This window comes from Microtus pennsylvanicus, chromosome 4 (genome assembly GCF_037038515.1).
Source record: "Microtus pennsylvanicus isolate mMicPen1 chromosome 4, mMicPen1.hap1, whole genome shotgun sequence".
Lineage (NCBI taxonomy): Eukaryota > Metazoa > Chordata > Mammalia > Rodentia > Cricetidae > Microtus > Microtus pennsylvanicus.
In genome coordinates, this window is record NC_134582.1 from 105,333,232 (window position 1) to 105,357,042 (window position 23,811).

The 23,811-nt window shown below is 43.6% G+C and overlaps 1 protein-coding gene across 10 annotated transcripts in view; it reads left to right on the forward strand.

Moving 5' to 3' along the window:
* Positions 1-23,811, forward strand: part of Carmil1 (capping protein regulator and myosin 1 linker 1) — a 261,760-nt gene that overhangs the window by 186,796 nt on the left and 51,153 nt on the right. For all 10 annotated transcript variants that reach the window (XR_012910397.1, XM_075970038.1, XM_075970042.1 and 7 more), the window contains 8 exons: positions 193-292; positions 393-447; positions 5,595-5,767; positions 7,530-7,598; positions 11,082-11,175; positions 14,052-14,150; positions 20,422-20,550; positions 22,424-22,555. Coding sequence is in view for 9 of the 10 variants with exons in the window: in XM_075970038.1 (XP_075826153.1) it covers positions 193-292; positions 393-447; positions 5,595-5,767; positions 7,530-7,598; positions 11,082-11,175; positions 14,052-14,150; positions 20,422-20,550; positions 22,424-22,555 (851 nt within the window). In the remaining variant the exon portion in view is untranslated. The remainder of the gene's footprint in view (positions 1-192; positions 293-392; positions 448-5,594; positions 5,768-7,529; positions 7,599-11,081; positions 11,176-14,051; positions 14,151-20,421; positions 20,551-22,423; positions 22,556-23,811) is intronic.

The window sequence follows — 23,811 nt, forward strand, 5'->3', positions numbered from 1 at the left end:
GCATGGACACTGACTCTAGAGGGGGCTTAGGTCAGTCCTTGAGGAAAATGAGTTCACCACTGTGAACTAACAGGATGTGATAAAAGACTAAAAAGCTCCTCTGAGAATAAAGGTCGTGGGGCACTGCGCTCAGCACAGGCACGACGTCTCTTCTCCACGTGGGTTCTGAGGTGTCTTCACTCTTCTTTCCAGGGCTAGAATCCGACCTCTCTACCCTGATAGTGTGGCTCAGCAAAAACAGATCCATACAGCACCTGGCACTAGGCAAAAATTTTAATAATATGAAATCCAAGTAAGAGCTTTGAATTTTTTCTATGACAATGGTGAAAATAACCAGCCGCCTGGCAGCTTTTGATTTGATTCCACTGTCCACGTCTTTAAAATCTCTTTAGGAATCTGACGCCTGTGTTGGACAACTTAGTGCAGATGATCCAGGATGAAGAATCTGTGAGTATCACGTGACACACTTTACTTGTTGTCTCCTTGTGATTATTTCTATCAGATTGACGTTGATACGCTTTCAGATAACGTACATGTTTTACATTTGATCAGTTATTTTAAAAATAGGATATGCCTCAGTGGAGTTTTGAATATATTTTAAATTCTATTCTCCAATTCATCAAGAAGATTAAAACTAAGAACTTTTAAAAACATTTATTACTATTATTATTAATTTGTCTGTGTGTGCACATGTGCATGTGTGCACTCAGCTCAGAAGTACCACGGTGTGCTTCCAGAGGTCAGAGGGTGACTCATAGGAGTCATTTCTCCTCTTTCTTCGCGTGGTTCCTGGGGATTTTAGGTTGCGAGGCTTGGCAGCAGGACTTTTATCCACTGGGCCATCTCACTGACCCAAACTGGGAGATTGTCAAAGGTGTAAACTAACTCTTAAGCCTATCTACATCCTAACCAGCTCTTCAGATTATCTGGCCGGCTGTATTATTATGTATAATACACAATACCATATACTATGCCAAGAAACACCATGTTTTCAATTTGGACTTCATCTAGTAATTTCAGGTAATAAGGCAGTTTCCTGTCTCTCTCTCTCTCTCTCTCTCTCTCTCTCTCTCTCTCTCTCTCTCTCTCACACACACACACACACACACACATATATTATTGATTTTATTGAGCTCTACATCTTTCTATGCTCCTCTCCCTTCCTTTTCCCTCCCCTTTAACCCTCTCCCATGGTCCCCATTCTCCCAGTTTACTCCAGAGATCATGTCTTTTACCATGTTCCATGTAGATTAGATTCATGTATGTCTCTCTTAGGGTCTGCATTGTTGTCTAGGTTCTCTGGGATTATGTTTTATAGGCTGGTTTTCTTTTCTTTTTGTCTAAAAGCCACTTATGAGTGAGTAGATGTGATAATTGTCTTTCTGGGTCTGGGTTCCCTCACTCTATATGATGTTTTCTAGCTCCATCCATTTGCCCGCAATTTTCAAGGTGTCATTATTTTTTTCTGCTGTGTAGTACTCCATTGTGTAAATGTACCACATTTTCCTTATCCATTCTTCAGTCAAGAGGCATTTAGGTTATTTCCAAGTTCTGGCTATGACAAACAATGCTGTTATGAACGTAGTTGAGTTTCCTGTCATCTTAAGCTACTGCTTGAACTCTGGCTGTCTTCCGTTTTTATGCCTTTTTAGTTGCTTCTGAGCAAGACTTAGATCCGAGTGAAGGTGTTTAGTTTCCAATCGAATTCTACTGTGCATAAGAAAAGGAAACTATTTAACTGACAAAGCAGAACTGTCATGAGTTCCTGCACTTGAGAGTAGCCTGTCTTACGTTTCATTTGATCGATGCTTCTTAAGACTGTGTCCTTTACACAATTTTACTTCATCATGAAACACAGTTTCTAAAATTCAAATCCTTGTTACCATTAAGAAGGACCACACTGTGGGTTGTAGGGTAATTTCTTACACAAATCAGGTGAAGTCTGTCACTTTCTGAAAGGTAACATTTCTGCTTTTAAACTTCTATCAGGAAATGACGGAAAATTCTGTCATCTGTCAGCTGAATTCTCTAAGGCAGCTGTGAGGCTGTGGGTTTGGGCATTTCTGCCCTGCCAGCCCTTTCTGCAGCTAAGATGTGAAAATTCTGTTTTCTTGATAGTCTCACGTGTAGCTGTAATTTCTAAACTGTGCTAAACAACTCAATTATTTAATGGATTCTGTTGCTTTACCTCCTCTGCTAATAACCATAGTATTTTGTTCCCCTTATATTAGATTATTATAGTCAAGGACAAAACTGGAGTTTAATTCTGATTTTATAAATTTAGTTTGACTTTGTCATTCTGCTTTACTACCAGTTCAAAGTTCCTGAGATTGGCCCATTTTAAACAGATTTGAGAGCACAGTGTTACAAAATCATACTTAGTATTCATCTCCAAATATGTGTCTTAGCAAATAACTTAGGAAGTATTTTAGTTTGTAAAGATGATATATATTTCAAGTTCGGATTATTGCTTAAGTGTCTCCCAATTGTTTTTGTAGTTTTAAAGTGTCTTACTTAAAGATAATTTGATATTTAAAAACACACCTGAAAACACATTTGCAGATGACGCGTTTGCTATGTAATTGCGAGTTCTGCTGAGTTACAAGTCTGATTCGTATGTTGATAATAACTCTACGAAGAACAATGTTTTTTATTTTGTGTCACTGAAAATGATGTGGGTTTTTCAAAAGACAATTACCACCCATTTTTTTCTTGTACTTATGAGTCTGTAATATACAACCCAATTTAAAGTGATTAGCTGTTGAGCCTCATGCATTCAGAGATTCCACAGAAAACTGATTCCTTTGGACCTATTTTTCGTTTTGCTTAAGTAAGAGCAGGGCATTCAGAAGCAACCCCCTCCTTTGATGCTTTGCCCTCTGTGGAACACGTTCCTTGGCAGCCCGTGGAATATCTCAGTCACCCAGAACTGCTCGTGATATTCGGTGGGCAAACCCTGCTTCCTGAGAGTTCCGGTATCATCTTCAGCTGTAGATGAGGTGACAGCATCCAAGTTCATGAGATGGTGATAGTGAGGAGCCAACAAGGCAGAGAATCTTTTCTGAAGGACTGCATAGAAACCCATGCTGTGGTCCACAGACTAGGATGAGTTTCCCCCAGGAGGGCAACCTGAAGACTGAGCCTTGATTAAGCATTAAGCATTCAGGTAGTATAGCTGTAAAGAAGGGCAATGAATCGGAAAAACTGACCTTATAAATATGTATGTCATTTGGGCCCTCCTGTTCCCATTATGGCTCTACCCATTATTCTTAAGTGTTAATTGGGTTGTGTTAGAATTTGAATGTCGTGATGGGGTAGTAATTGGTAGCTTCTTGAACTGGCGCTTTCCTAGTGTCGGAAAGAAGCCAGGACAGATGATTTTTGTTGTGGTGGACTAGAGAGTGGAGAAATGGGGAAACAAGGCTACGGCTTCTGTAAAGTGGTGTTGCATGTGCTTTTGTGTATGACGTTAGGTTGCCTGAGTCTGAGCATTTTTCACTGTTTTCTGTTTATCCGTAAGATACGAAGAACACTGTAGCCACTTAGACTTTTGCCTGGGATTTCATTGTGTTAGCCACCACAGTCCCTTTCTCTAGTATCGGCTTGATCCTGACTGATGTGCCGTTGCCTTCTGATTTGCCCTGGATTGTCTGAGCAGCAGCGTTTCATCTGGATGTCAAGGATAAGGGTGTAGTCACTTAGTCTAACTGAGTTACAGGAGAGTGCTATATGGATATTTGAGTCTTTCAGTTTTTTAATCCTATTCCTGGGTCTGGCCTCAGTTTATCCTCCTGCCTCTACCTCCCAAGTGCTGAGATCACAGGTGAGAGCCACCATGCCTGACTGATGTCTAAGATTTAACTCCACCCCCCTTATCCTGTTCCTTGTACTTCATTGAGAGAAACTTCTTTCTTTTATACACACTGGTGCATGATCAATATGACCTGGTAAAGCAGGCACAGGTAGCCATTCACCGGCCTGGTGAGCTGCTTAAGGGAATGAGGTAGACCACTCCTCATCACCCAGAAGATGTCCTCAGTCCCCAGGTCTGAACTGGGACTTTTAGTGCCATGGTGGTGGTGATTCATGCCTTGGAATCCGTCCCATTTCGTTAAGCTATGCCTTGTCTCAAGTCTTGCAAATGCAGATGCCCCCAGGATTAGGGAGACAGCAGAGTAGGTTGAGTGGGCTGGCCACAAGGAAGTGCTGTGCACCATGGCCCCCTTCTGCGCTCTATGCGCTATAATCCAGCGAGCTTCGGGCAAGGGGCTGGAGGTTGAGGAAACACACAGAGACAGACCAATACACGGACCTCTAATCGCTGGTACAAAAGCCCTTCTTTAATAGCACCGTGGAGGCTTAAATGCCCTGAAGTCAATGGCCAACAGGTCAAAATCCCATCCTCTGATCCTCTAGGTTAGGCACAGCGTCTAGTATCTTCAATTAGAAGGCTCTAGACAGGGAAGAGCAGCTGAAGGCCAGGACTCAATTAGTCCCAACAAGGAAGAAACCCTGTTAAGAATTTGATCAGGTACCCTGATGACCCGACCACACCTATGCCCAGCCTGTGTGACTTTCGGTCTCTAGTTTAAGGGAACAGAAGAGGTGCTAGTTTGCAGTCGCATACAGTGTGTTGTAAAGTAAACAGGCCGTACAGACTGTTTCTGAACTGCAGGCACTGCTTCTTATGGAGACTTAAGATGAAGTTAGAGGATGATGATCAAAACTGCTCTAGAAGAGGCTCCGCCGGGCAGTGTGATGTAGCTGTTGAGAGCATGCAGTCTGAAAGTAGCTCATTCCAGCTGGTCCCGATTCAGCTCCTTTCTAACTGTGACTTTGGTTTTGTTTTGCTGTTTTTTTTTTTTTTGTAAGATGGAATATCATGCACATTATGCTGACTTTGGATTTCTGCTCCTTCTGCTCCTGCTTCCCAAGTGCTGGGATTACAAACTTGTACTCCCCAAGCTTCATGCCTGCCGATCTTTTAACTGTGTGACTTTAGCTGAGTTGCTTAACTCTTCTGTTTCTTGTTTGGTAGATTACAATGGCACTAGTGTCCATGAAGTGGGTGGCTAAGAGGGTTAAAGGAATCCACACATGGTCTGGAGAGATGGCTCAGCCGTTAAAAGCTAGGCTCACAAATAAATATGAATCAGCACATGAAAAGAGCAGGCAGTGGTTAGATACAGTACATACTTAGTAAATAGTCATCGGCCAAACATTATCCATCTTGGGTGGTTTTTACTTTGCATTTTGTCTCTGTGTTTTAGGGTTATTATTTCACTTAGAGAAAAATAAAATGGACAGAAAAGAATAATGCCTCAGTTGGGACACTTTGGATGCTTTGCTGATCCATGTCTTGCCATAGAAGCCCCAGATATTCAGCAGTAAAGCACCTATTCTCCAAGTTTCACCTAGGAGGTCTGTTCAATTCCAGAACCTTTAGGTTCCAGCTTCATCCCCACCCATGGCTTTAGACAGCAGTTTCCAAAGCAGACAATTCAATGCGTCCACTGTCGGTTCTCCATGGAGAGCTGGACAGCGGTCAGTACTTTGATGAGACCGTTCAGTGTTGCATGCTGTTTGCCCTGCAGCCTCTGCAGTCCTTGTCCCTGGCTGACTCAAAACTCAAGACTGAGGTCACCATCATCATCAATGCCCTGGGCAGCAACACCTCCTTGACCAAAGTGGACATCAGTGGCAATGGCATGGGGGATATGGGAGCCAAGATGCTCGCCAAGGCTCTGCAGATCAACACCAAGCTCAGGTAGGCAGGGCTGTCCTGGCCCTGGGAATGGGTGACCTTTCTGGGGAGCCTAGGCCTCCCAGGATACTCACTGGGAAGAAAGAGGTTTCATCATTTTCATCAGAATTCTTACTTGGGACACTCCTGAATGTATATATGGTATTTCCTCCTATGTTTGTCTGTCTTTACAAGTCCTCTGGGATGTAAAACCCTGGCAGTGTGCTGTGGTTTCTTTTCAACAGAGTCTTGACAGCTTACCAGGGAGACAATGGCAGTGAGAAGCAGGGCAACCTTTGCAGGCCACACTGAGGAGCAGACCCAGGCTGTCTGCATCTTTTAGCGACAGGCCATGTTTTAAGAGAAGCGTCATTAGGTGATACAGCTCAGCAAGCACCTCAGAGCATGCTTGCACAAAAGAAGCTGACCGTGAGATCCTTGGGCAATAGAGTTAGTGCTCCATCACTGGCACGTGTCCTTATCTGGTGTGTGACCATATGTGGTTGTGAATCTGAGGCCTTTCCTCCACTTCCCACCTCCGTATAACGTTAAAGCACAAGGGTACTAGAGGTGTGCTATTTAAAGACTGGTCCCCCATGGGGACTAGTTCTCTGCTCCCAGACTTGTCCTGAGTTCTTTCGAACTTTGCGTCTTTGTATCTGATGCTCAGAGTAATTGGGGTTTGTGGTTGGTCTGTCAGTCTGGCGAATGAAGAGCAAATGCCTGTTGCTTTCCCAGGACTCTTTTTTGGATGCTTCTTTCTCTAGCGTGAGACAGAACCAGGAGCCTCTGATTAAGCTGAAGCCACAAGGCAAGAGCAGTGGCAGGAATGCTGAAAGTCAGTGTGGGTAAAGGCGGTCCTTAGGCTTAGTGCAGGAGAACAGTAACAGCTGTGGTCTGGGGTCCTCCAGGTAATCAAAAGGTAGTTTCTGTGTGCAGGAGAATCCTAAAATAGCTCAGAAGTATACATGTTCAGCGGGGAAGATTGTGTTTTCCTACAGTAGTAAGTAAATAGTCTCCTATTTTATAGTCTTTACCAACCGAGTGAATGAAGTTCTCAAGATCACACCACGACAGGGAAACAAGAAAACATGAGATCGACCAGAGCTTTCTCTAGAGTTAGGGGATAAAGAACGTCTCTGTGCCTGAAGATGTTTGTGTTGAACACAGGGCTGAGTAGTATCTTTGGTCGGAGCTTCAGTTTCTATTTGACTTTGAGGATGCTGTCTGGAAGGGAATAAGGAGACCAGGTCCTTTAGTTTTCTGGCTGGTATGGTCTTAAGAATTTCTATATGTCAACGTTCTTGCTGCACTTTTAGGCGTGGATTTTCCAAATATAGGTGTGACAGCCATGTTAAGCTATAATGTAGGGGTTGAGAGTATAGCTCAGTGGAATAGTGTGTGCTTAGTATGCATGATGCCCTGGGTTCAACCCCAGCATTTTTGTTGTGATGAAACAAATGAATGTTATTCCTTGTTTACATAATGCTATTAAAATGCTTACAGGCCTATCCAGTGTATATCCTATGGATAGCATGCCACCGCAATCTATCAGAGATAGCTATGAATTCAGTCCAATACACACTCTTAAATTTACTTAAAACATTATGAAATTTCTAAAAAAAATTGACTGCATTGCATGACTTTTGGCCATGAGTGTTGTGTTGGGATTTCAAAAGGTTGGATGTTCCTAGACAGAGCTGATCCAAAGCAGTTTATCTCCAGTGGGATGATCATCTCCCCCACCTCAGTGTCTGATCATTGCCATGGTTTCATTTCCAAACAGGACAGTCATCTGGGACAAAAACAACATCACCGCACAAGGCTTTCAAGATATAGCCGTTGCTATGGAAAAGTAAGTTTTAATTAGGATTCTTCTCTGACACAGCCCTGAAGAACCAATGGCCTTAATGCCTGGAAGAAACCGTAGGTAGAGATCAGAACTTTTTAAACGAGCCGTGGAGTTCAGGAGGACAGTGGCTTTGCCCTGATACGAGTTTTCTCATGTGTAGTACAAGGGCCGAGGTGCTGATCTGCCAAAGCAGATGGTTCTTAGAGTCACCGTTCCTCCTGCTTCTGTGGTCCACAGTCTCTCTGCACTGGGTTTACTCTTCTGTTTGTCTGTACAACATGGGGGGTGGTGGTGGTAAAGGTAGGGATGGGAGAGTTATCTATAGTCCAGAAAATAAAAGTGAAATTGATTAATGGTGAGTCCCAAGCTTATTTTATTGCTATGATTTTTTTAATTATAATTGATAGCTACAATTGTTACTTGCTGCCAAATGTATTTTTTGATCAAAGAAATAAAAAAAAAACAATACTAGACATGGATGAAAACAGCACTAGACTCTTCTCTTTTCTGTTTTGTCTATTGTCAGACTAAGAAATTATCACGAGCATCTCCAAAGCAGAGAAATAGTTCTAGCGCTCACCCAGAAGAACAAAGCAGTGCATGGAGATGCTTTTGTAAACCTTGAGTGCATTCACAGAGGTTGAGGCAAGGCAAAGAGGGAAATTTCACTGAGCTTACTGGACCCTAAGGTTGTTGGTCTTGGGGACCTGAGACAGAACTTGACATTAGCTCATTGATGGAGGTACTGTTGCCAGGCAAATGTTCCAGGGCATCTTGTCTTAACTGCTGCAGCCTTAATAAATGTTAAAGATGACATTCTCTTACTGGAACTTTGCACATGGACCTTGTGCTTCTAAGATGGGGAGGAACTGCATCACTGTTTGCAGACAGGAACCCCTTACCTGCCCTCGATAGTCTCCGGGTCTAGCTTGGATGGAGGCAGCAAGAGTAGGGCCTGGCTGCCTTCAGATTTCAGAAGTGCTCTAAGCAGATCCTCAGCCTTGGGCGGAAGATGTTCTAAAACACTGGGAGATGGGGTCAGCCACGGACAGCCCCTTCCCCAGGAAAGGAAGGAAATTCTCACTATCCTAGATCACTGCCCACCCCCAATTTTCTGTAGGGAAGCTGGTGGGAGGAGCTTCAGATTCAATGTGCTGTCTCCAGCCCCATCAGCGAGCATGTGGCCTATCTCACTTTTTCATTTATCCTGTTTTTCAAGGGAGAGGATCAGAGTTAATGTTCTTCAAATACTTTCTTTTTTCATTTGTTTCGTTGGGTTTTTTTGAGACAGGGTGTCACTAGGTGGCCCTAGCTGGCCTTAAATCACAGAGACCCACTTGCTTCTGCCTCCTAAGTACTGGGATTAAAGATGTGTGCCACAAGACCAACTCCAAATACCTTCTGCTTGAGCCAGGAATCAGAGTGCAAAAACCAGAAGGATTCATTTCCAAGTCCCCCAACTCCCCACCTTTTGAGACCTTGTCTTGCTATGGTAGAACATGCTGGTTTCAGACTTGCAAAAATCCCCTTGCCTCTCTCTGCCTTAGAGTCCTGGGATTACAGGGCAAGTACTATGCCTGGCTTCCTTGTTTGTAGTAACACCAGGCCGTTGCAGAGTGTGGGAAAGTAGCTTACCATATCACAGTACACCATCTCCTCCCAGAGCTGTCAGTGACTACAGAACCATCTGTGTCTGCTGCTGCTCTGTCCCTACAGGAGGAACAGGGATCTTTGCTGTGTTCACATCCCAGCAGTCATCCCCAATCACATGCAACACTGTCATCCCAGGCTAGCATTTAAGAGAAGCCAGGAATATACCCTCTCAGTACTCAACATGGAGTACTCATGTCTGCCGTGCTCCGAGATGCTAGCTTTCCCATATCACTGTTGTTTAAATAAACCATACAGGTCTGGAATGTGATAAAAATTGGATGCAGGAAAGATTATAAAAAGATTTATAGTTTTTTTTTTAAATTTCACTTGGCTGGTTCCTTTTATAAAAAAACAACTGTGCAACACATATAAAATAAACAAAGATAGAAATTAAAGTTGTAGGGATGGCAGCCTTCCTTTGTTTAATTCTGTATTGAAGTACTACTCTATCTCATGGACTGGATGGCTCTTTTCTCTATGAGGAAACAGTGATCTAAGTTGTTGCTGCTAATAAAATGATTTTTTTCTTGATTATTTTATATTGCTAGTGACTTATTGCTAGGGGCTTTAGTTGCTAAGCCACTCCTCCAGTGATAGCCACCTAGATGTCCATGAGACTTTCAGTTCCTCACGTTTGGAGATCTAAAGCCTGACCCTGGTGTTACTCCATTGTATGTGGAAAATGCCCAGGTCACTCCCAAATGGTACCAATAGATCTTTTTTTTTCTGGACAGCAGGCTGTAGAAGTGGACAGTCACCTTGTGGGTGGGGATGGGCAGGCATCTGCTCTGTGTGTGTGTTTGGCGTGTGTGCTTCAGAGCAAGTGGAAATGGTTGTCTGGGCACAGCAACACGAAGCAGGGCAGGCTCCAATTTCTGTGCTGTTTTTCACCCCAGCTAACTGTCCTCTGCACTCTTGAGTCTGATTAGTCTGCCAACAGCAATTTCATAGCATGGGCACAGTACCCCACAGTTGGTTTCCACACCTGATGGGCTTTGGCTGATTTATTAGGCAAGCTGTACAGTGGCTCACAGGGATCAGGGTCCCTAGCCAGGCAGGCCACCCTTTCCCCTAGGCTTATTCTAGAGATGGTTACCTGTTATGGATATATTTACTCAAAAAATGCCAGAATAGAGCATCTATTTTGTGGCTGCTAATGGCTTGGCATCTTTTTTGTTTTTATGTTTCCTTCTTGTACCCATTTTAGTCTGGCCATCAAATGTGATTGACAGGTACCATCAGTTCAGTGGATAACCATGAAGCCATTTGATACTAGACTTTCTTTTTAGCTTTCTCTATCCATCTTTTTAGTCCAGTGAGAAGATTTTTACCTTTCATGTTAATTCAGAATGGAAAGCAAAAATAAATTCATCAACTTTATCTCTGTTTTGTAGGACATTGCAAATTAATGGTGTCATCCAGCACTAATGAATATTAAAAACCACTCTGCACTTGAGGGCCCTTTGATGGCTGGGTGACTTGGGGAAGTATTTTGTTTTTGTGAGACCTGGACTTGTTTTGTAACCTTGACTGGCCTAATACTTTATGTGTCACCTAGGCTGGCCTCAAACTCAAAGCAATCCTCCTGCTTCACCCTTCCCAGTACTAGGATTACGGGTGTATACCAGTTTAGCAAGAATAAAAAGATATTCTTTTGTGTGTTTATTTGAGACAGCAGCTCTCTAAGTAGGCTGGCCTCGGGATTAAAGGCATTCACTACCATATCGGACTTTTAAAAGATAATATGACAACTATATTTTTATCTTAAAAAAATGCTCAATTGAGGTAGCAGAATGTTATTTTAAAATGTATGTTTTCTGTTCCTTTCTCCAGGAACTACACACTGAGATTCATGCCAATTCCTATGTACGATGCTTCCCAAGCTCTTAAAACAAACCCCGAGAAGACAGAAGAAGCTCTACAAAAGGTATTGAGAACTGGGAGGGTTGTGGTGGCATGTTCTTATGAACCCCGGCACTGGATAGGCAGCGGCAGGGGAGTTCCTGGTGCTCATTAGGTCATCAGCATGCCCTAACTGTTGAGTTCTGGGCCAGAGAAAGACTGTCTCAAACACCAGAGTGGAGGGTGACACTGAGAAGTGACAATGGAGGTTGTACAGGCAGATCCTTGCACAGGCAGATCCTTGCACAGGCAGGTCCTTGCACAGGCAGGTCCTTGCACAGGCAGGTCCTTGCACAGTGACACACTTCCTCCAACAAGGCCACAACCACTCCACAAACCCATACCTTCTAATAATGTCACTCTCTATGAGATTATGGGGTCAAATACATTTGAACGACCACACATACATACACAAAAAGGAACAAACTTCACGCATAATTTTTCTTAAACAACAACAAGACACTAAAGCTCCTTCATGGTTGGGTTTGTGAACAGGATGGCTGGCCTTGGGAAAGGTCTGGGAACACAGGCCCTGCCAGCCTTGTCTCTACCAATTGTCTGTATGAAATGAGCTTCCTGATGAGCAGATTGCTCTCAGGCTTTGGGCCCAGTGTGATCGAGCTGTGAAAAGACAGGGACGGAGCCAATGGACCGAAAGCCTCAGGTGTCTGTCACTGTTCGGAACCTCTGTAGCAGAACATTTCCCATTGATGTGTCACCTTGGCAAGAGCTGGCTGCTGTGAGGCATTGAGAGGAATCCCACGTTTTCCAGCTCCAGGGGGCTCTGTGCTGTGTTAAAGATGCTTCAAAGGGGGAAGGGAGCTTTCTTTTCTCCTGTTGCCTCGGCTGTGTTTAGTGGGGAGGCTCTTTTGCTTTGCTTTCTTGTTTCCTGGGATGCAGGTAATTACTGTCTGGGTTTTAATTGTTTCTAATTGCTATTGAGTAGTAGTTATTTTAGCATATGGAAAATGAAAATGTAATAACAGTAAGAGCTTCACAGTTATTAGGCATTCTTAACTAGGGAACCATAGTGACAAATTAAAAGGCAAATGGTTACGGCACATTATTGAAACAATAAAGAGGGGAAAAATAAACCAAGATGGCGTAATTTACCCACCTTAAATCATTCCTCTCTCTTTCTGAGACAGTGTCTCACATAGCTCAGCTTGGCCTTATACTCCTTTTCATCTTGCCTTTGTCTCTTCTGATTTCACTGCGTATGATCTCTTATGCTGCAGCTGCTAATGTTTATAGGAAGGGGTATGCATCTGTGTGTGTGTGTGTGTGTGTGTGTGTGTGTGTGTGTGTGTGTGTGTGATGGCTATTGGGCACTCACATATACAACACTTTGTAACCAGCGTCTTAGTTTCTTTTCCTCTTGTTATGATAAAACACTCTAACGGTAGCAACTCAAGGGAGAAAGGATTAACAGTGGCTCATAGTTCCAAACTCTAGACCATGGCAGGGACTTCATAGGTGTAGGGACTACAGAGACCCTGCTCACAGTACATCTGAGGTCAAGAAACAGAGAAAAAATGCTTGTGTTCAGTTTACTTTCTCCATTTTGTGTGGTCCTGGGTCCCCTGCCCAGAGAATGTCCCTGCCCGTGATTGAGATGGTTCTTCCCACATCCATAACAGTAAATCAAAATACCCTCCTCAGGCCTGCCCAGAAGCCCATCTCCTAGATGAGTGTGATTTGAACTCTGAACCCTCTCCTCCCACCTACTCATTGCTGGGATCATAGGCACTCACCGCCATGTTGTTTACACGGTGCTGGGGATTGAACGTAGGGTCTCATGTGTGCTACGTAAGCACCCTATTAACTGAGCCACATCTCCAGTCCTCGGATTGTTCTTTGAAAGTATATTTTTTTTTTGAGACAATGCTCTGTATGTAGCCCAGGCTGTCCTAGAACTCATGGTGCATCCCAGGATGACCTTAAGCTCACAGCGATCCTTTTGCTTCTACCTTCAGAGTATCAAAATTATAGACTTTGAACACCATACCCAGCGAAAGCCTTCTTCCGGGTGTTCATTCTAACTAGTTCCTCCTGCGCCCTCTGTCAGAGAGTGCCCATCCCGTGGTCTGTTGCTCTTCATGAACTCTTCCTTTTATATTTGGACCTTCCCGGTGTTCAGGAGAGTTTGTGTGGAAACATACTAATTGTCAAATCACTTCAAGGTTTCTTTTTTCTTTTTCTTTTCTTTTTTTTGTAGGAATATGTTTTCTTATTTTCTATGACTTTATTAAAATCCAACCTGTTTCAAGAAACTATGAAAATTTGGTAGATTATTAAAATTTTATGCCCAGGTTACTATTTTTATATTTTTATTTTATACCCTTTCTCTCTCCCTCCCTCCATATTTTCCCCCCTCCTTATATCCCTTCCTTGTCCACAACCTCTCTTTCTTCCCTCTTCCTCTTTCTCTTTCCCTAATCCTCCTCCTCACCCCCTCACCCCCACCCATGCATACCTCCCTCTCTTCCCTTCCTTTCTCAAAATAATTAGCCAGGTGCTGATTAGTTCTGAGGTGTGGATGAGGCTGAGGTTTGGGGGCACTGCTGCCCTCCTTGGAAGAGAATCACTTCTGAACTGCATGGTAGTTTTAACATGCCACCCAGGAATGAGAAGCCTGAGCCGGCTACAGCTGCCACCAAATACTGGCTTATCTCTGTCAGTTTCAGAGTCACCCAACAACGACTTCATCTACCTGAAAGCTCATTTTCCAGCTAAAAGCACCTCTGATAAACTCCAGTGTCAGAGCGCTGCCTGAGCCTGAATGGGTTGTGGGCTCAGAGAGCTAGCTGGTGGGCCAGGCTCACTGACTCCTTCACTGATAACTTCATTCCCAGGAGAGCAGAAAGGTGTTCTTGAGAGATATGTGTGTTCCATTTCCAGATAGAAAATTATCTGCTCCGAAATCACGAGACTAGAAAATATCTTCAGGAGCAGGCCTACCGCCTCCAGCAGGGAATTGTCACCAGCACCACCCAGCAGGTAAGGGCACCACTGTCCCCTCACTGTCAGCAGAGGCTTGCAGAGCACAGTTCCAGTAAGAGCTGGCTTGGGGAAATCTCAGCAGATGGAAGGAGAGAAAAGTGTGTTTGAGGTATAAAGAAGAAACTGTAATGGGAAATGGAACCCTAGAAACTTCGAGCTAAAGGGAAAAAGATGGTAACTGCTGCTTTGTAAGTGTTGGAAATTGGGAGACTGTGCACGTGACGGCTCAAGAGAGGGGTGGAGGAAGAAGCTGAGCAGTGACAGAGCTGGGTTTCACTGGGTGTTTCATGGAATCCAATGCTATTTTTGATCACTAGTATATATGAAAAAGAAAGATACATTTAGTACGGAAACCAGAGACAGGGATTCAGGCCTGTAATCCAGCCTGGGAGTCAGAAACAGGAGGATTAGGAGTTCTCTATGTACAGAGTTTGAGTCAACCTGGGCTACATAAGACCCTGTCCCAAAACATTAAAACAAAAACATACAAACTATAGCAAGCAATTGAAGGTGAAAGCCGCAGTGGAATCAAGCCGGGTGGTTATCTCCGAGGCAAGGTTGAGAGGAACTGACAGGATTGATTGTACTGTTGCTGGTTATCTCAGAGTGCTGAGTGACCCTACCTTCTTAGCCAGCTCAGCTTGCTCATATGTGTTACTTAGTTAGGAAAAGTCAGGTAACATATATGTGTCAAGAAAAGTTTTTTTAAATATTTCTTACCAAGTAGAACTTTATAGAAAGTATTATTTAGATTTTGGCAGGCCTTAAAATTTTAATTTTCCCCCTGTTAGGGACTGATATTACTTGAGTATTTTATAGCTTACTGTTATTACCAGGTTTTATTTTTTTCTTAAGATCTATTTTTATTTTTAATGGGGGAGCACATATGTGCTTATGAGTATAAGTGCCCACATAGGTCAGAATAAGTATCAGTCGCCTGGGAGCAGGAATTACAAGTTGTTGTGAGCTGCCTGATCCGTGGGTTCTGGGAATCAAACTCAGGTCCTCTGCAAGAGCAGCCATGCTCCTATGCACTGAGCCATCGCTTCAGCCCTGGTTTCAGTGTTTACCCTTAAAAGCAGCAAGACTGTTACATGGAAACTTTGCCTCTTATTCCTTAATGAGATCCCAAAATGTAGGCTTCTTAATCCAATAGTATTCCAACTTCTTTCTGATTGAGGGGGCAACTCCCAACCTCACACCAAAATACAAACAAACAAAACACTAACAAAGACACACAAACAACCGAAAACCTTGACAAACCAACCCCCCCAACCCCCCCAACCCCCACCCCCGACAAAACAGTGTCTATAAGTGTCTTTTTCTCTAGTGTTTGTTTTTCACATCCGATCCCATATTCTCAGTGGAAAGCAACTGCACACAGGACAGGGCTGTGGATTCTTAACTCTGCCTCGGTGGCTCATTCTGAATTATGTGAGTTATTGCGTACTGGGTACGTTGCCACCGTTCCCTTCAGCAGGGATTTCCTGGGATTTTATGACTAGCTATTTTCCTACTTGAATCGTTTCAGCAGTTTCAGGGGAGATGTACCTTGAAGTGCTGAGGCATTTAATACAGGAAGAATAGACCCTTTGTGACAACTGTTCCTAACCGCTAACCGGTGGCCATGCCCCAGAAGACAAGTGTTAGAAGGAAACACTGAAATCCCATGGCTCTTCTTCATGAATTGGTTTTTGTCTGGTGTCTTCATCTAGGATTTTGTAAGAATCAGTACTGTGTTTGTGCTTTTGAATTTCCCCCTCTCCCTCCCCCACCGGATAAATCCTCTTAATCAGGTATTTGGAAACTTTGTCTGATATAGTGAATATTCTGGGCTTTGTGTCCTTACTGCAGGTACCACCTTCTGCCACTGTGGAGTAGATGTGGACATATACCGTGTACCATGCATACAACCGTGAACTTGGCTGTGTATTAAAAATCACACACAAAGTCAGACCCAGAATTATCTCACCCCAAGCTCTAGTTTTTCTCCTCCAAAGAGCCATTTTCTCAACACTCTTTGTTGAGCTGAGTTTTCTCCTGGAGATTATCACTTGGTCTCCACATTCCCAGTAGATTATAGACCTGCACCAGCACACAAAAAAATAGCCAAACAAACAAACAAACAAAAAAACCCTGCATTAGTGTTAACTGTGGATGTTTCTTCCCACTTCTGTGTTGACATTGATTAGGGAGAGAGCAATTATCTTACTCAGGATTTTCTCTCTTCAGCATCAGGTGTATGGGTGTATTTCTCTTGAATAAAGAAATAGCCATAGACGAAAAGAACATTGTTTCCACAAAGAATTTGTTTGGTGGAAGAAATAGAGACAGCTGTAACATTGAGAGTGACTCAAAATGGCATCGATTGCGAGCGGTTTCTATGCTTTGGTTCAGCGGTCCCGTGGCTCTTAAGGAGCCTGCTAGTTCCTGCAAGTGTAATATGAATCAGTTGTGTGATGAGGTTGCTGAGAAGCCAACTCTGCCCTTCTGCCAACTCAGAGGACAGAAGTGGGTAATCCATCTCTGCCCACTCCTTCTGGGTTACAATTCATCTTCTTGAGGGTTTCAGATAGAGCAGCAAATTCAGGGAGGTGTATCTCAGCTGGGCCAGCCTGCTGGTGACCATTGAACTGCACCACTGTGAAAACAATTATTAATGTTACGATTGGGAATGTTAAGACCAGAGAGCTGAGGAAAGAAAAGAGAGTCATGTTCAAATAGATTCATGATGCTCTCTAGGGACTCTTCAGGTTCTCAAGGGGAAAGGTCGCATGTGTGGCAAGAGTTTAGGAAGACAGATCAGGACACAGATAAAGATAGGTCATACTCTGTAGAGGCAAATGAACTTACCTATAGAGCCCTGGCAATCTCCGTCTCTTTTTCTGGTCTGTGATAAAATGCTCTGACAAGCATCTTCGGAGAGAAAGGCCTTACTGTGCTTCATAGTTCCAGGGTCTTTCTCATGGCAGGAAAATTGAGGTTGCCAGAGCTTTGCAGCTGCTCAGCATATAGCGTCCACAGCAAGGAAGCAGGGAATGGGGGGTGCAGGCTCCTACTTAGTTCTCTTGTCTGAATGCAGTCCAGGGTCCTATCCAGGGAATGGTGCCTCGATGCCATCAAAATAATCCCCTACCAGCCAGCTCAGCGGCCAGACTCCCAGACGATTCTAGATACGTTCAAGTTAGGAAATAACACTGACCACAGCGGTCGACACTTTTCTTAAAAGATAATGTGTGTCAGATGGAAACAGGAAGGTTGGCTGAAAGGATCACATTCCTCTACCACGAAGCTTTATAACTGATTAACTAGAGTGGTCTTTTTGCTGTCTCCTCCTGTAAATGTTTTCAATGATATACATTAGGGGTATGACTTATAAAATGATAATGAAACACCTAGATCCCCCCTCCCTTAAGTTTTAACTTGGCACTTTCCCCTATATCATCTTAAGTAAATAGCTTGCCTTTCACACCGCCTAGACTCCAAATGGTTTTGGTTTTGTTAGAGTCTAGCAAATGCTTGGATGAGCCCTTATAATATGAATTTGTTTCATTTGAAGAACTAAAATTTTATTTTCCTTTTGGCTTTGAAAACTGTTCCATGTGGAGACCATTTTTGTGGAGTTCATTTAAACACTCTCTCCTCGGTGAACGCTGATGGCACGCACTTTAGTATCAGTGGAGAGGATTGACTTTATTGGGCTGTTTCCACAGGCCGCTTGGGTTGATCTTTTGTGGCTTCAGATGTGTGTCTGATTATCTTCTGAAATTAGAAAATCATTCTCAGTGAGATGTGAATTATTGATGACCATTTTTGTTTAGATCAATATGCCAGTTTGAAGGGTAAAGATTTATGTCCATCATGGAGAGTTTTAGAAGCACAGAGTCAGCACTCTGCTGGGCATGTGGGAATGAATGCAGAGAGTATTCGAGCCCTGCCTGGAAGCACAGATTGGAGGTGGGGAGTGGAGGCGAAATGAGAAACCCTTCACAAAATTTTCCTGTGAGGGGCTCAAGACCGTCACTTAATAAAGCCTGGGAATCTCACAGCAGAATGGCTGCTGTGTGCATCGCACTGCTCTTCCCGGGCCCTCGTCAACAGGATAGCGGCTTTGAGAGGTGCTGTCTTCCTCGATTGCCTTTATAATGCCCCAACAGACATTGTGAGCCTGACTTCATAAAGGGAAAGATAAGAGGGGAGTCAGCACTGCAGCAGAAGACCCTGGCTCTGAGGCCAGCATCTAAGTCTATTGTGCTGTTCTGAAAACACACTTTCTCCCTCTCCTTAGGGTCTGTCCTGCAAATTGCTATTGTAGCCCATGCTAGCCTCACACTGGTGGTGATCCTCCTGTCTCTGCCTCTAGAGTGCTGGGATTACAAGGCCTGCAAAATGATCACAATTATATTTCATTTTGTAATGCTGGGGATTGAAGCCAGTGCATCAAGCATGCAATGCAATTTCTACCCAAAGAATCAGATCCCCTTTTTGGTGAAGGCTCTGATGTTTTGGAATTTGTAGGAGAAGAAAGGGAGATTTTAGCTTTCTATTGACACAATATCAAATTATTCAAAATTAAAAAAAAGGTAATTTAGTTTTAAAAAGAGAACAACTTTGTTGATTCAACTGACTTACCTGATGGGGCAGGACACTTATAGATTGCTTTTTTTTTTATTCATTTGTTTCATTCTTTATGCATTTATTTCATTTTATCTATTGTTTGTATGTGGGAGTAGGAGGTAAGACTGTCTGTGTGCCTTGCATTTCCCAATAGAGATCAGAGGGCACCTTCCTTGAAGGACCAATTTTCTCCTTTGTCATATGAATTTTAGGGATGGAGCTCAGTTCCTCAGGTTGGGCTGCGTGTACCTTTACCTACTGAACCATCTCGCCAACCCAACTATTGTCATTATTATTATTATATTTTAGTGTTTGTGAAACAAGTTTAACGTTTTCTAGACTGACTTTGAACTTGACTTTGTAGCTGAGGATGATTTTAAATTGTCCATCTTCCAGCTGCCTAGCTAAACATTTTTTTCCAGGACCATAAAATAAGCAATGCTTAGCTGTGATGAAAATGCCAGAGGAAGGTCTTGGAAGCACCGTGACTGTTATTTACTTGAGATGAGTCTGTTCTCTGACTTCCTTTCCTGCTGCATACCCACACTTGGCAGACTGTAAAAAAATAGAGGCTATTGCAGCCCATGGTCCAGGGGTGGTGAGGACCAAGAGTGAGACCCTGAGCCAGGGATGTCCATTCCATGTAACACCCGCTCCCATGGGAGAACTGGGTCACTCACGAGCAGGTCTGCCCCAGGGCAGATTTAAAATAAAGATTCTGTAACCGTCTGCAACTGCAATTGTGTACACAATGCTCTGCTACTTCCTTTGTGTTCTCTACGTCTATCCTGGACTCAGTAAAAATGATTCAAGTACAAATGGCTTGTGAGGCAAAGATGCTGGGCTAGACACTGGATGACATTAACTTAATCGTCACCCACACTAATAGGACAAGACACATCCCGCCTTTAGTGACTGAGACAATCTGTTCTTCAGCTCGCTCTGTAGCCAAGGATGACCTTGAACATCTAGACCTTTGTGTCCCAACCATCAAGTGCTGGGATATCTGATGTGTGCCACCATGCCCAGTTTATACAGTATTGGGACTCAAACCCAGGGCTTCACGGTTGCTAGGCAAGCATTATCCCAACTGAGCTACACCTCCAGTCACCCCAACTTGCTTCTATGTTTTGGTGGTTCTCAGTTTATAAAGAGACACACTTCATATAATAGAATTTTTAAACAGTTGATTTCCAGAGACTGTTTTGGTTTCGATATAATTGAGACCAACTGGCATTTGTCAGCATTCTATTGTCATGTCGTTAGTCTTGGCACTGCAAGTCATTGCTTTGCGTCTCCAGCACCTCTCCCTTTGTCTGACACACACGGGGCACTTGATGACAGTTAATGAGAGTCGCCATCTAGCAGAACATCACTGGGAGCTATAAGATTTGAATCATTAAGATGATTCACTACACAGTCTTCTTTTTAAGAGATAAAAGAGACCAAAATGCCTTATATCTTGTCCTGGAGTTAATGTGCCTTTGGTTGCTTGCATGTTTAGTTAGACTGATTTAATAATTGGTTAACCTCCCTTCTGGAAGATGGCAGCATGAAGTTTTCAACCTCATGCGTTGTTTTCTTGACTTTTTATTGTCCATTCTGTGCCTTCCTTTCTGTACTGACTCAAATGCTTCTCTGGTTTGCCCAGATGATTGACCGGGTATGTGTGAAGGTTCAGGATCACCTCAACTCCTTGCGGTCCTGTGGGGGCGATGCTATTCAGGAGGATTTAAAGGCAGCAGAGCAGCTCATGCGTGATGCTAAGAACTCTAAAACGGTGAGTTTCTCCTTGGAATTTTGTGAGAATCTGTGTTGTGTTCGTCCGGTTTGTACCTGTGCCCATTTCTAGCAACTGAAAGTAAGGAGGAAAGTTGGCAAGCGTTTCAGAGTATAAATCTGAGAGCTGAGTAACTGAGGGCACAGCACTTCCTGCCACCTGAGACAGGACACGTCCTTTGTGGTGAAATCTGGTTCCTAAATTACTCACCACTGTAATCCTAGAATTCGGGATACTGAGGCAGGGAGGTTGCAGCAAGTTCGAGGCCAGCCTGGGCAGCATGGTGAAAAACTGTCTACAAAGACTCTACCCCCCAAAGTGTGACTTAACAGAAAATAGACTCAGTATGAGTCAGAACCTGGACTCTTCTGCTGTTAGGGTAATATAAGTAGGGTTTTGTTGTTTTGGTTTGTTTTTGTTTTTCAAGATGGGGTTTCTCTGTGTAGCCCTGGCTGTCCTGGAACTTACTCTGTAGACTAGCTGGCCTCAAACTAAAAGATCTGCCTGCCTCTCCCTCCGAAGTGGCATTAAAAGTGTGCACCACCACTACCTAGTTCATATAAGTAGTTTTATTTAGTTGTTTCATTGTTGTTTAACTTGCATTCATTTGTGTGTGTGTGTGTGTGTGTGTGTGTGTGTGTGTGTAAGTCAAAGTGTAACTTGTAAGACTCTATTCTCTCCTTTCACAGTGTAGGTCCCTGGGATCAAACTCAGTTTGGCAGGCTTGGTGGTACATACCCACTGAGCCATCTTACCGGTCCCAGGATTACATTTGCTGCATGTCGTGTGAGGGCCCTTACTAGTCAAATGGTCCTATGGTGAAATAATAATATATACTGAGCCATTGTCCTTGCATCCTGCCCCAGAACCTCTAAAATCCCTGGGACATTCTGAGTGACAGAGGTGACAGTAGCGTCTTTCTCCACTGGTAACCAAAGCTTTCAGTGTAACAGCGTTCGTTTTAGTGAGCGGATGTGGAGGAAGCAACCCCAGGGTGAGCATTGGTTCCTCTGTCCAATCCACAGCCCCTGCCAATGGGAAGACTGGGTCAGTCACCCGTGACCAGTGACGTCGTCCACCTGCCTCTAATGCAGCTTCGAGGGAATCTTAAAGCAGGGGTTTAGATTACTTTTGTTTGATGCCATCAAGGGGCTTGGAAACTGGCACATCTGAAGATGACATGGAAGCCTCTCCCCCAAGCCTCTGTAGAGTCCTTTTCCTTAGGCCCAGGTGATGCTCTCACCCCTGGACCTGGCTGGAAACCCACCAGAGGAGAGCAAGGTCAGATTAGTGAGGCATTGCAGCAGGGTCACTGAACCTGAGGCCTAGGTGGCGGGGACCCCTTGACTTCATGATCAGTTTTCCCGAAGTACCCACGATGACCTAGGATTGGTGACTGGCAATGAAGTGGCATAGCCCCATAGGTCTGAGTTCTTATGGTATCTGACAGGCTAGGCAGAGAGTATCAGAATTGAGTGGAATCATGGGATAACCAATTGGTATTTGAAAGGAAGTGGCATTACCAGTATCCTTGGTGACAAAGTATGATGAAAGTAGCTTAATGCTCACACCCCAGACAATGACAGGAATGTCCAAAGGACACTGACCAACTCCACGGCCTCAGAGCTACTGAGTGGCAGTAATGGCTGTGCTGTCTGCCAGTGTCACTGCGGTGATATGCTAGCATTGCTGCGTTTCATGAACATGAACAAATGCCAATAAAGAGCCTGGGCCTCAATTTACCATCTGCGGCTTTGGCTGAGGATCGGTGGTCTCCAGTATATTTCTTTACCTCTCCATAACTCCACAGTGGTCTTAATTATTATTAAAATATTTGTTCTTACAACGAGATTACTTTCCACCTTTCTTACAGTTGCTACCGAATTTATACCACGTGGGCGGAGCTTCCTGGACAGGGGCCAGTGGCCTGTCATCCAGCCCCATTCAGGAGACCCTGGAATCAATGGCCGGAGAAGTCACAAGAGTTGTCGATGAACAACTGAAGGTCTGTGGGTCCCATTATTCTGGGGCATGAATTTGTGATGATGTAACTGTTTGATAGCATTCCATGCTACAGCTGTCTGGATTTATAGGATGCACGTGTATGTGTGTGAGTATATATGTAGTGTGTGCCTGGGTGCTTACATTAACTGGGTAAACACATGGGGTAGAAGTCAGTATGACATCTTTGTCTGGTGTATGTGTTTTCAGAATGCTTTCCTACATAGTTAGTCTCACTTTTGATAACAAGTCTCAAAATGCACTTAATACGATTGGTTGTTGCTGTTGGGGGGGGGGGCAGGGATGATTTCCATATAGAGGACTCCAAAAATAAAGTGCTCTGGGAAACTTGCATTTGATTTTGAAAGTGGAAAACGTGGTGGGGACTGTGTTTGAGTACTGCCATGCTACTGACATGAATAAGTAGAGGCATGATTAGGGATGGATCAACAGACTTATTTAGGATGAAACTATAGGCCACACAAATGAACAGAGATCTGCTATTCCCTTACTGCCTGAAGAAAGACTAAGACTTTAGAGGATGTGGGTAGCCTAAAAGCAGCTTTTTCTAAAAGGTAATTTCAAAAACCAGCTTCCCAGAGACATTTCCCATTCAGAAGGATTTTTATCTTTCAAGGATGCCTTGAAGTCCTTTGAGTTTCTCTAATTATTTAATCTCTTTCCTTCTGAGAATGTAGCTTCTGCAGCAAGTGGAGGAGCTGGGGTGCCAACAAATGGCACCTTTACAATATGCTAATTGCACTCTGAAAATTAAGCTAATAAGGCAGAAAATGCTTGGATTCTTAGATGTTAATCCATCTCCCACTGCACGTCCCATAGACACACTCAAGTAGTGTGTGGATTTTATTTACACGTGGCTATTTGAATTTGTACTGAACAAAGAGAGGCAGAAAAAAACAGTGCGTTAGACCTCATGGTAGCAAATTGCTCTTGGATCCTTCTGTACATGGCCTGCCTGTGCAAGGATCTGCCTGTGCAAGGATCTGCCTGAGCAAGGATCTGCCTGTAATGATTTGCCTGTACGAGGCAGATACTTTCTTACATTAATAATAAGCAACTTTTTAACTTATTTTTTACTATAAAAAACAAGCAAACAAACAGAAAAACACAAAAAGCTAATGAGAAATGCTTGAGTAATTTCAACAGTAAATTTGTAAAGAATTACTGAGACAGAAATTACATCGAATTCTACCTAGGTACTCCGTCTTATGTCCTTGTGAGGATGCCATGAAAAGGGTC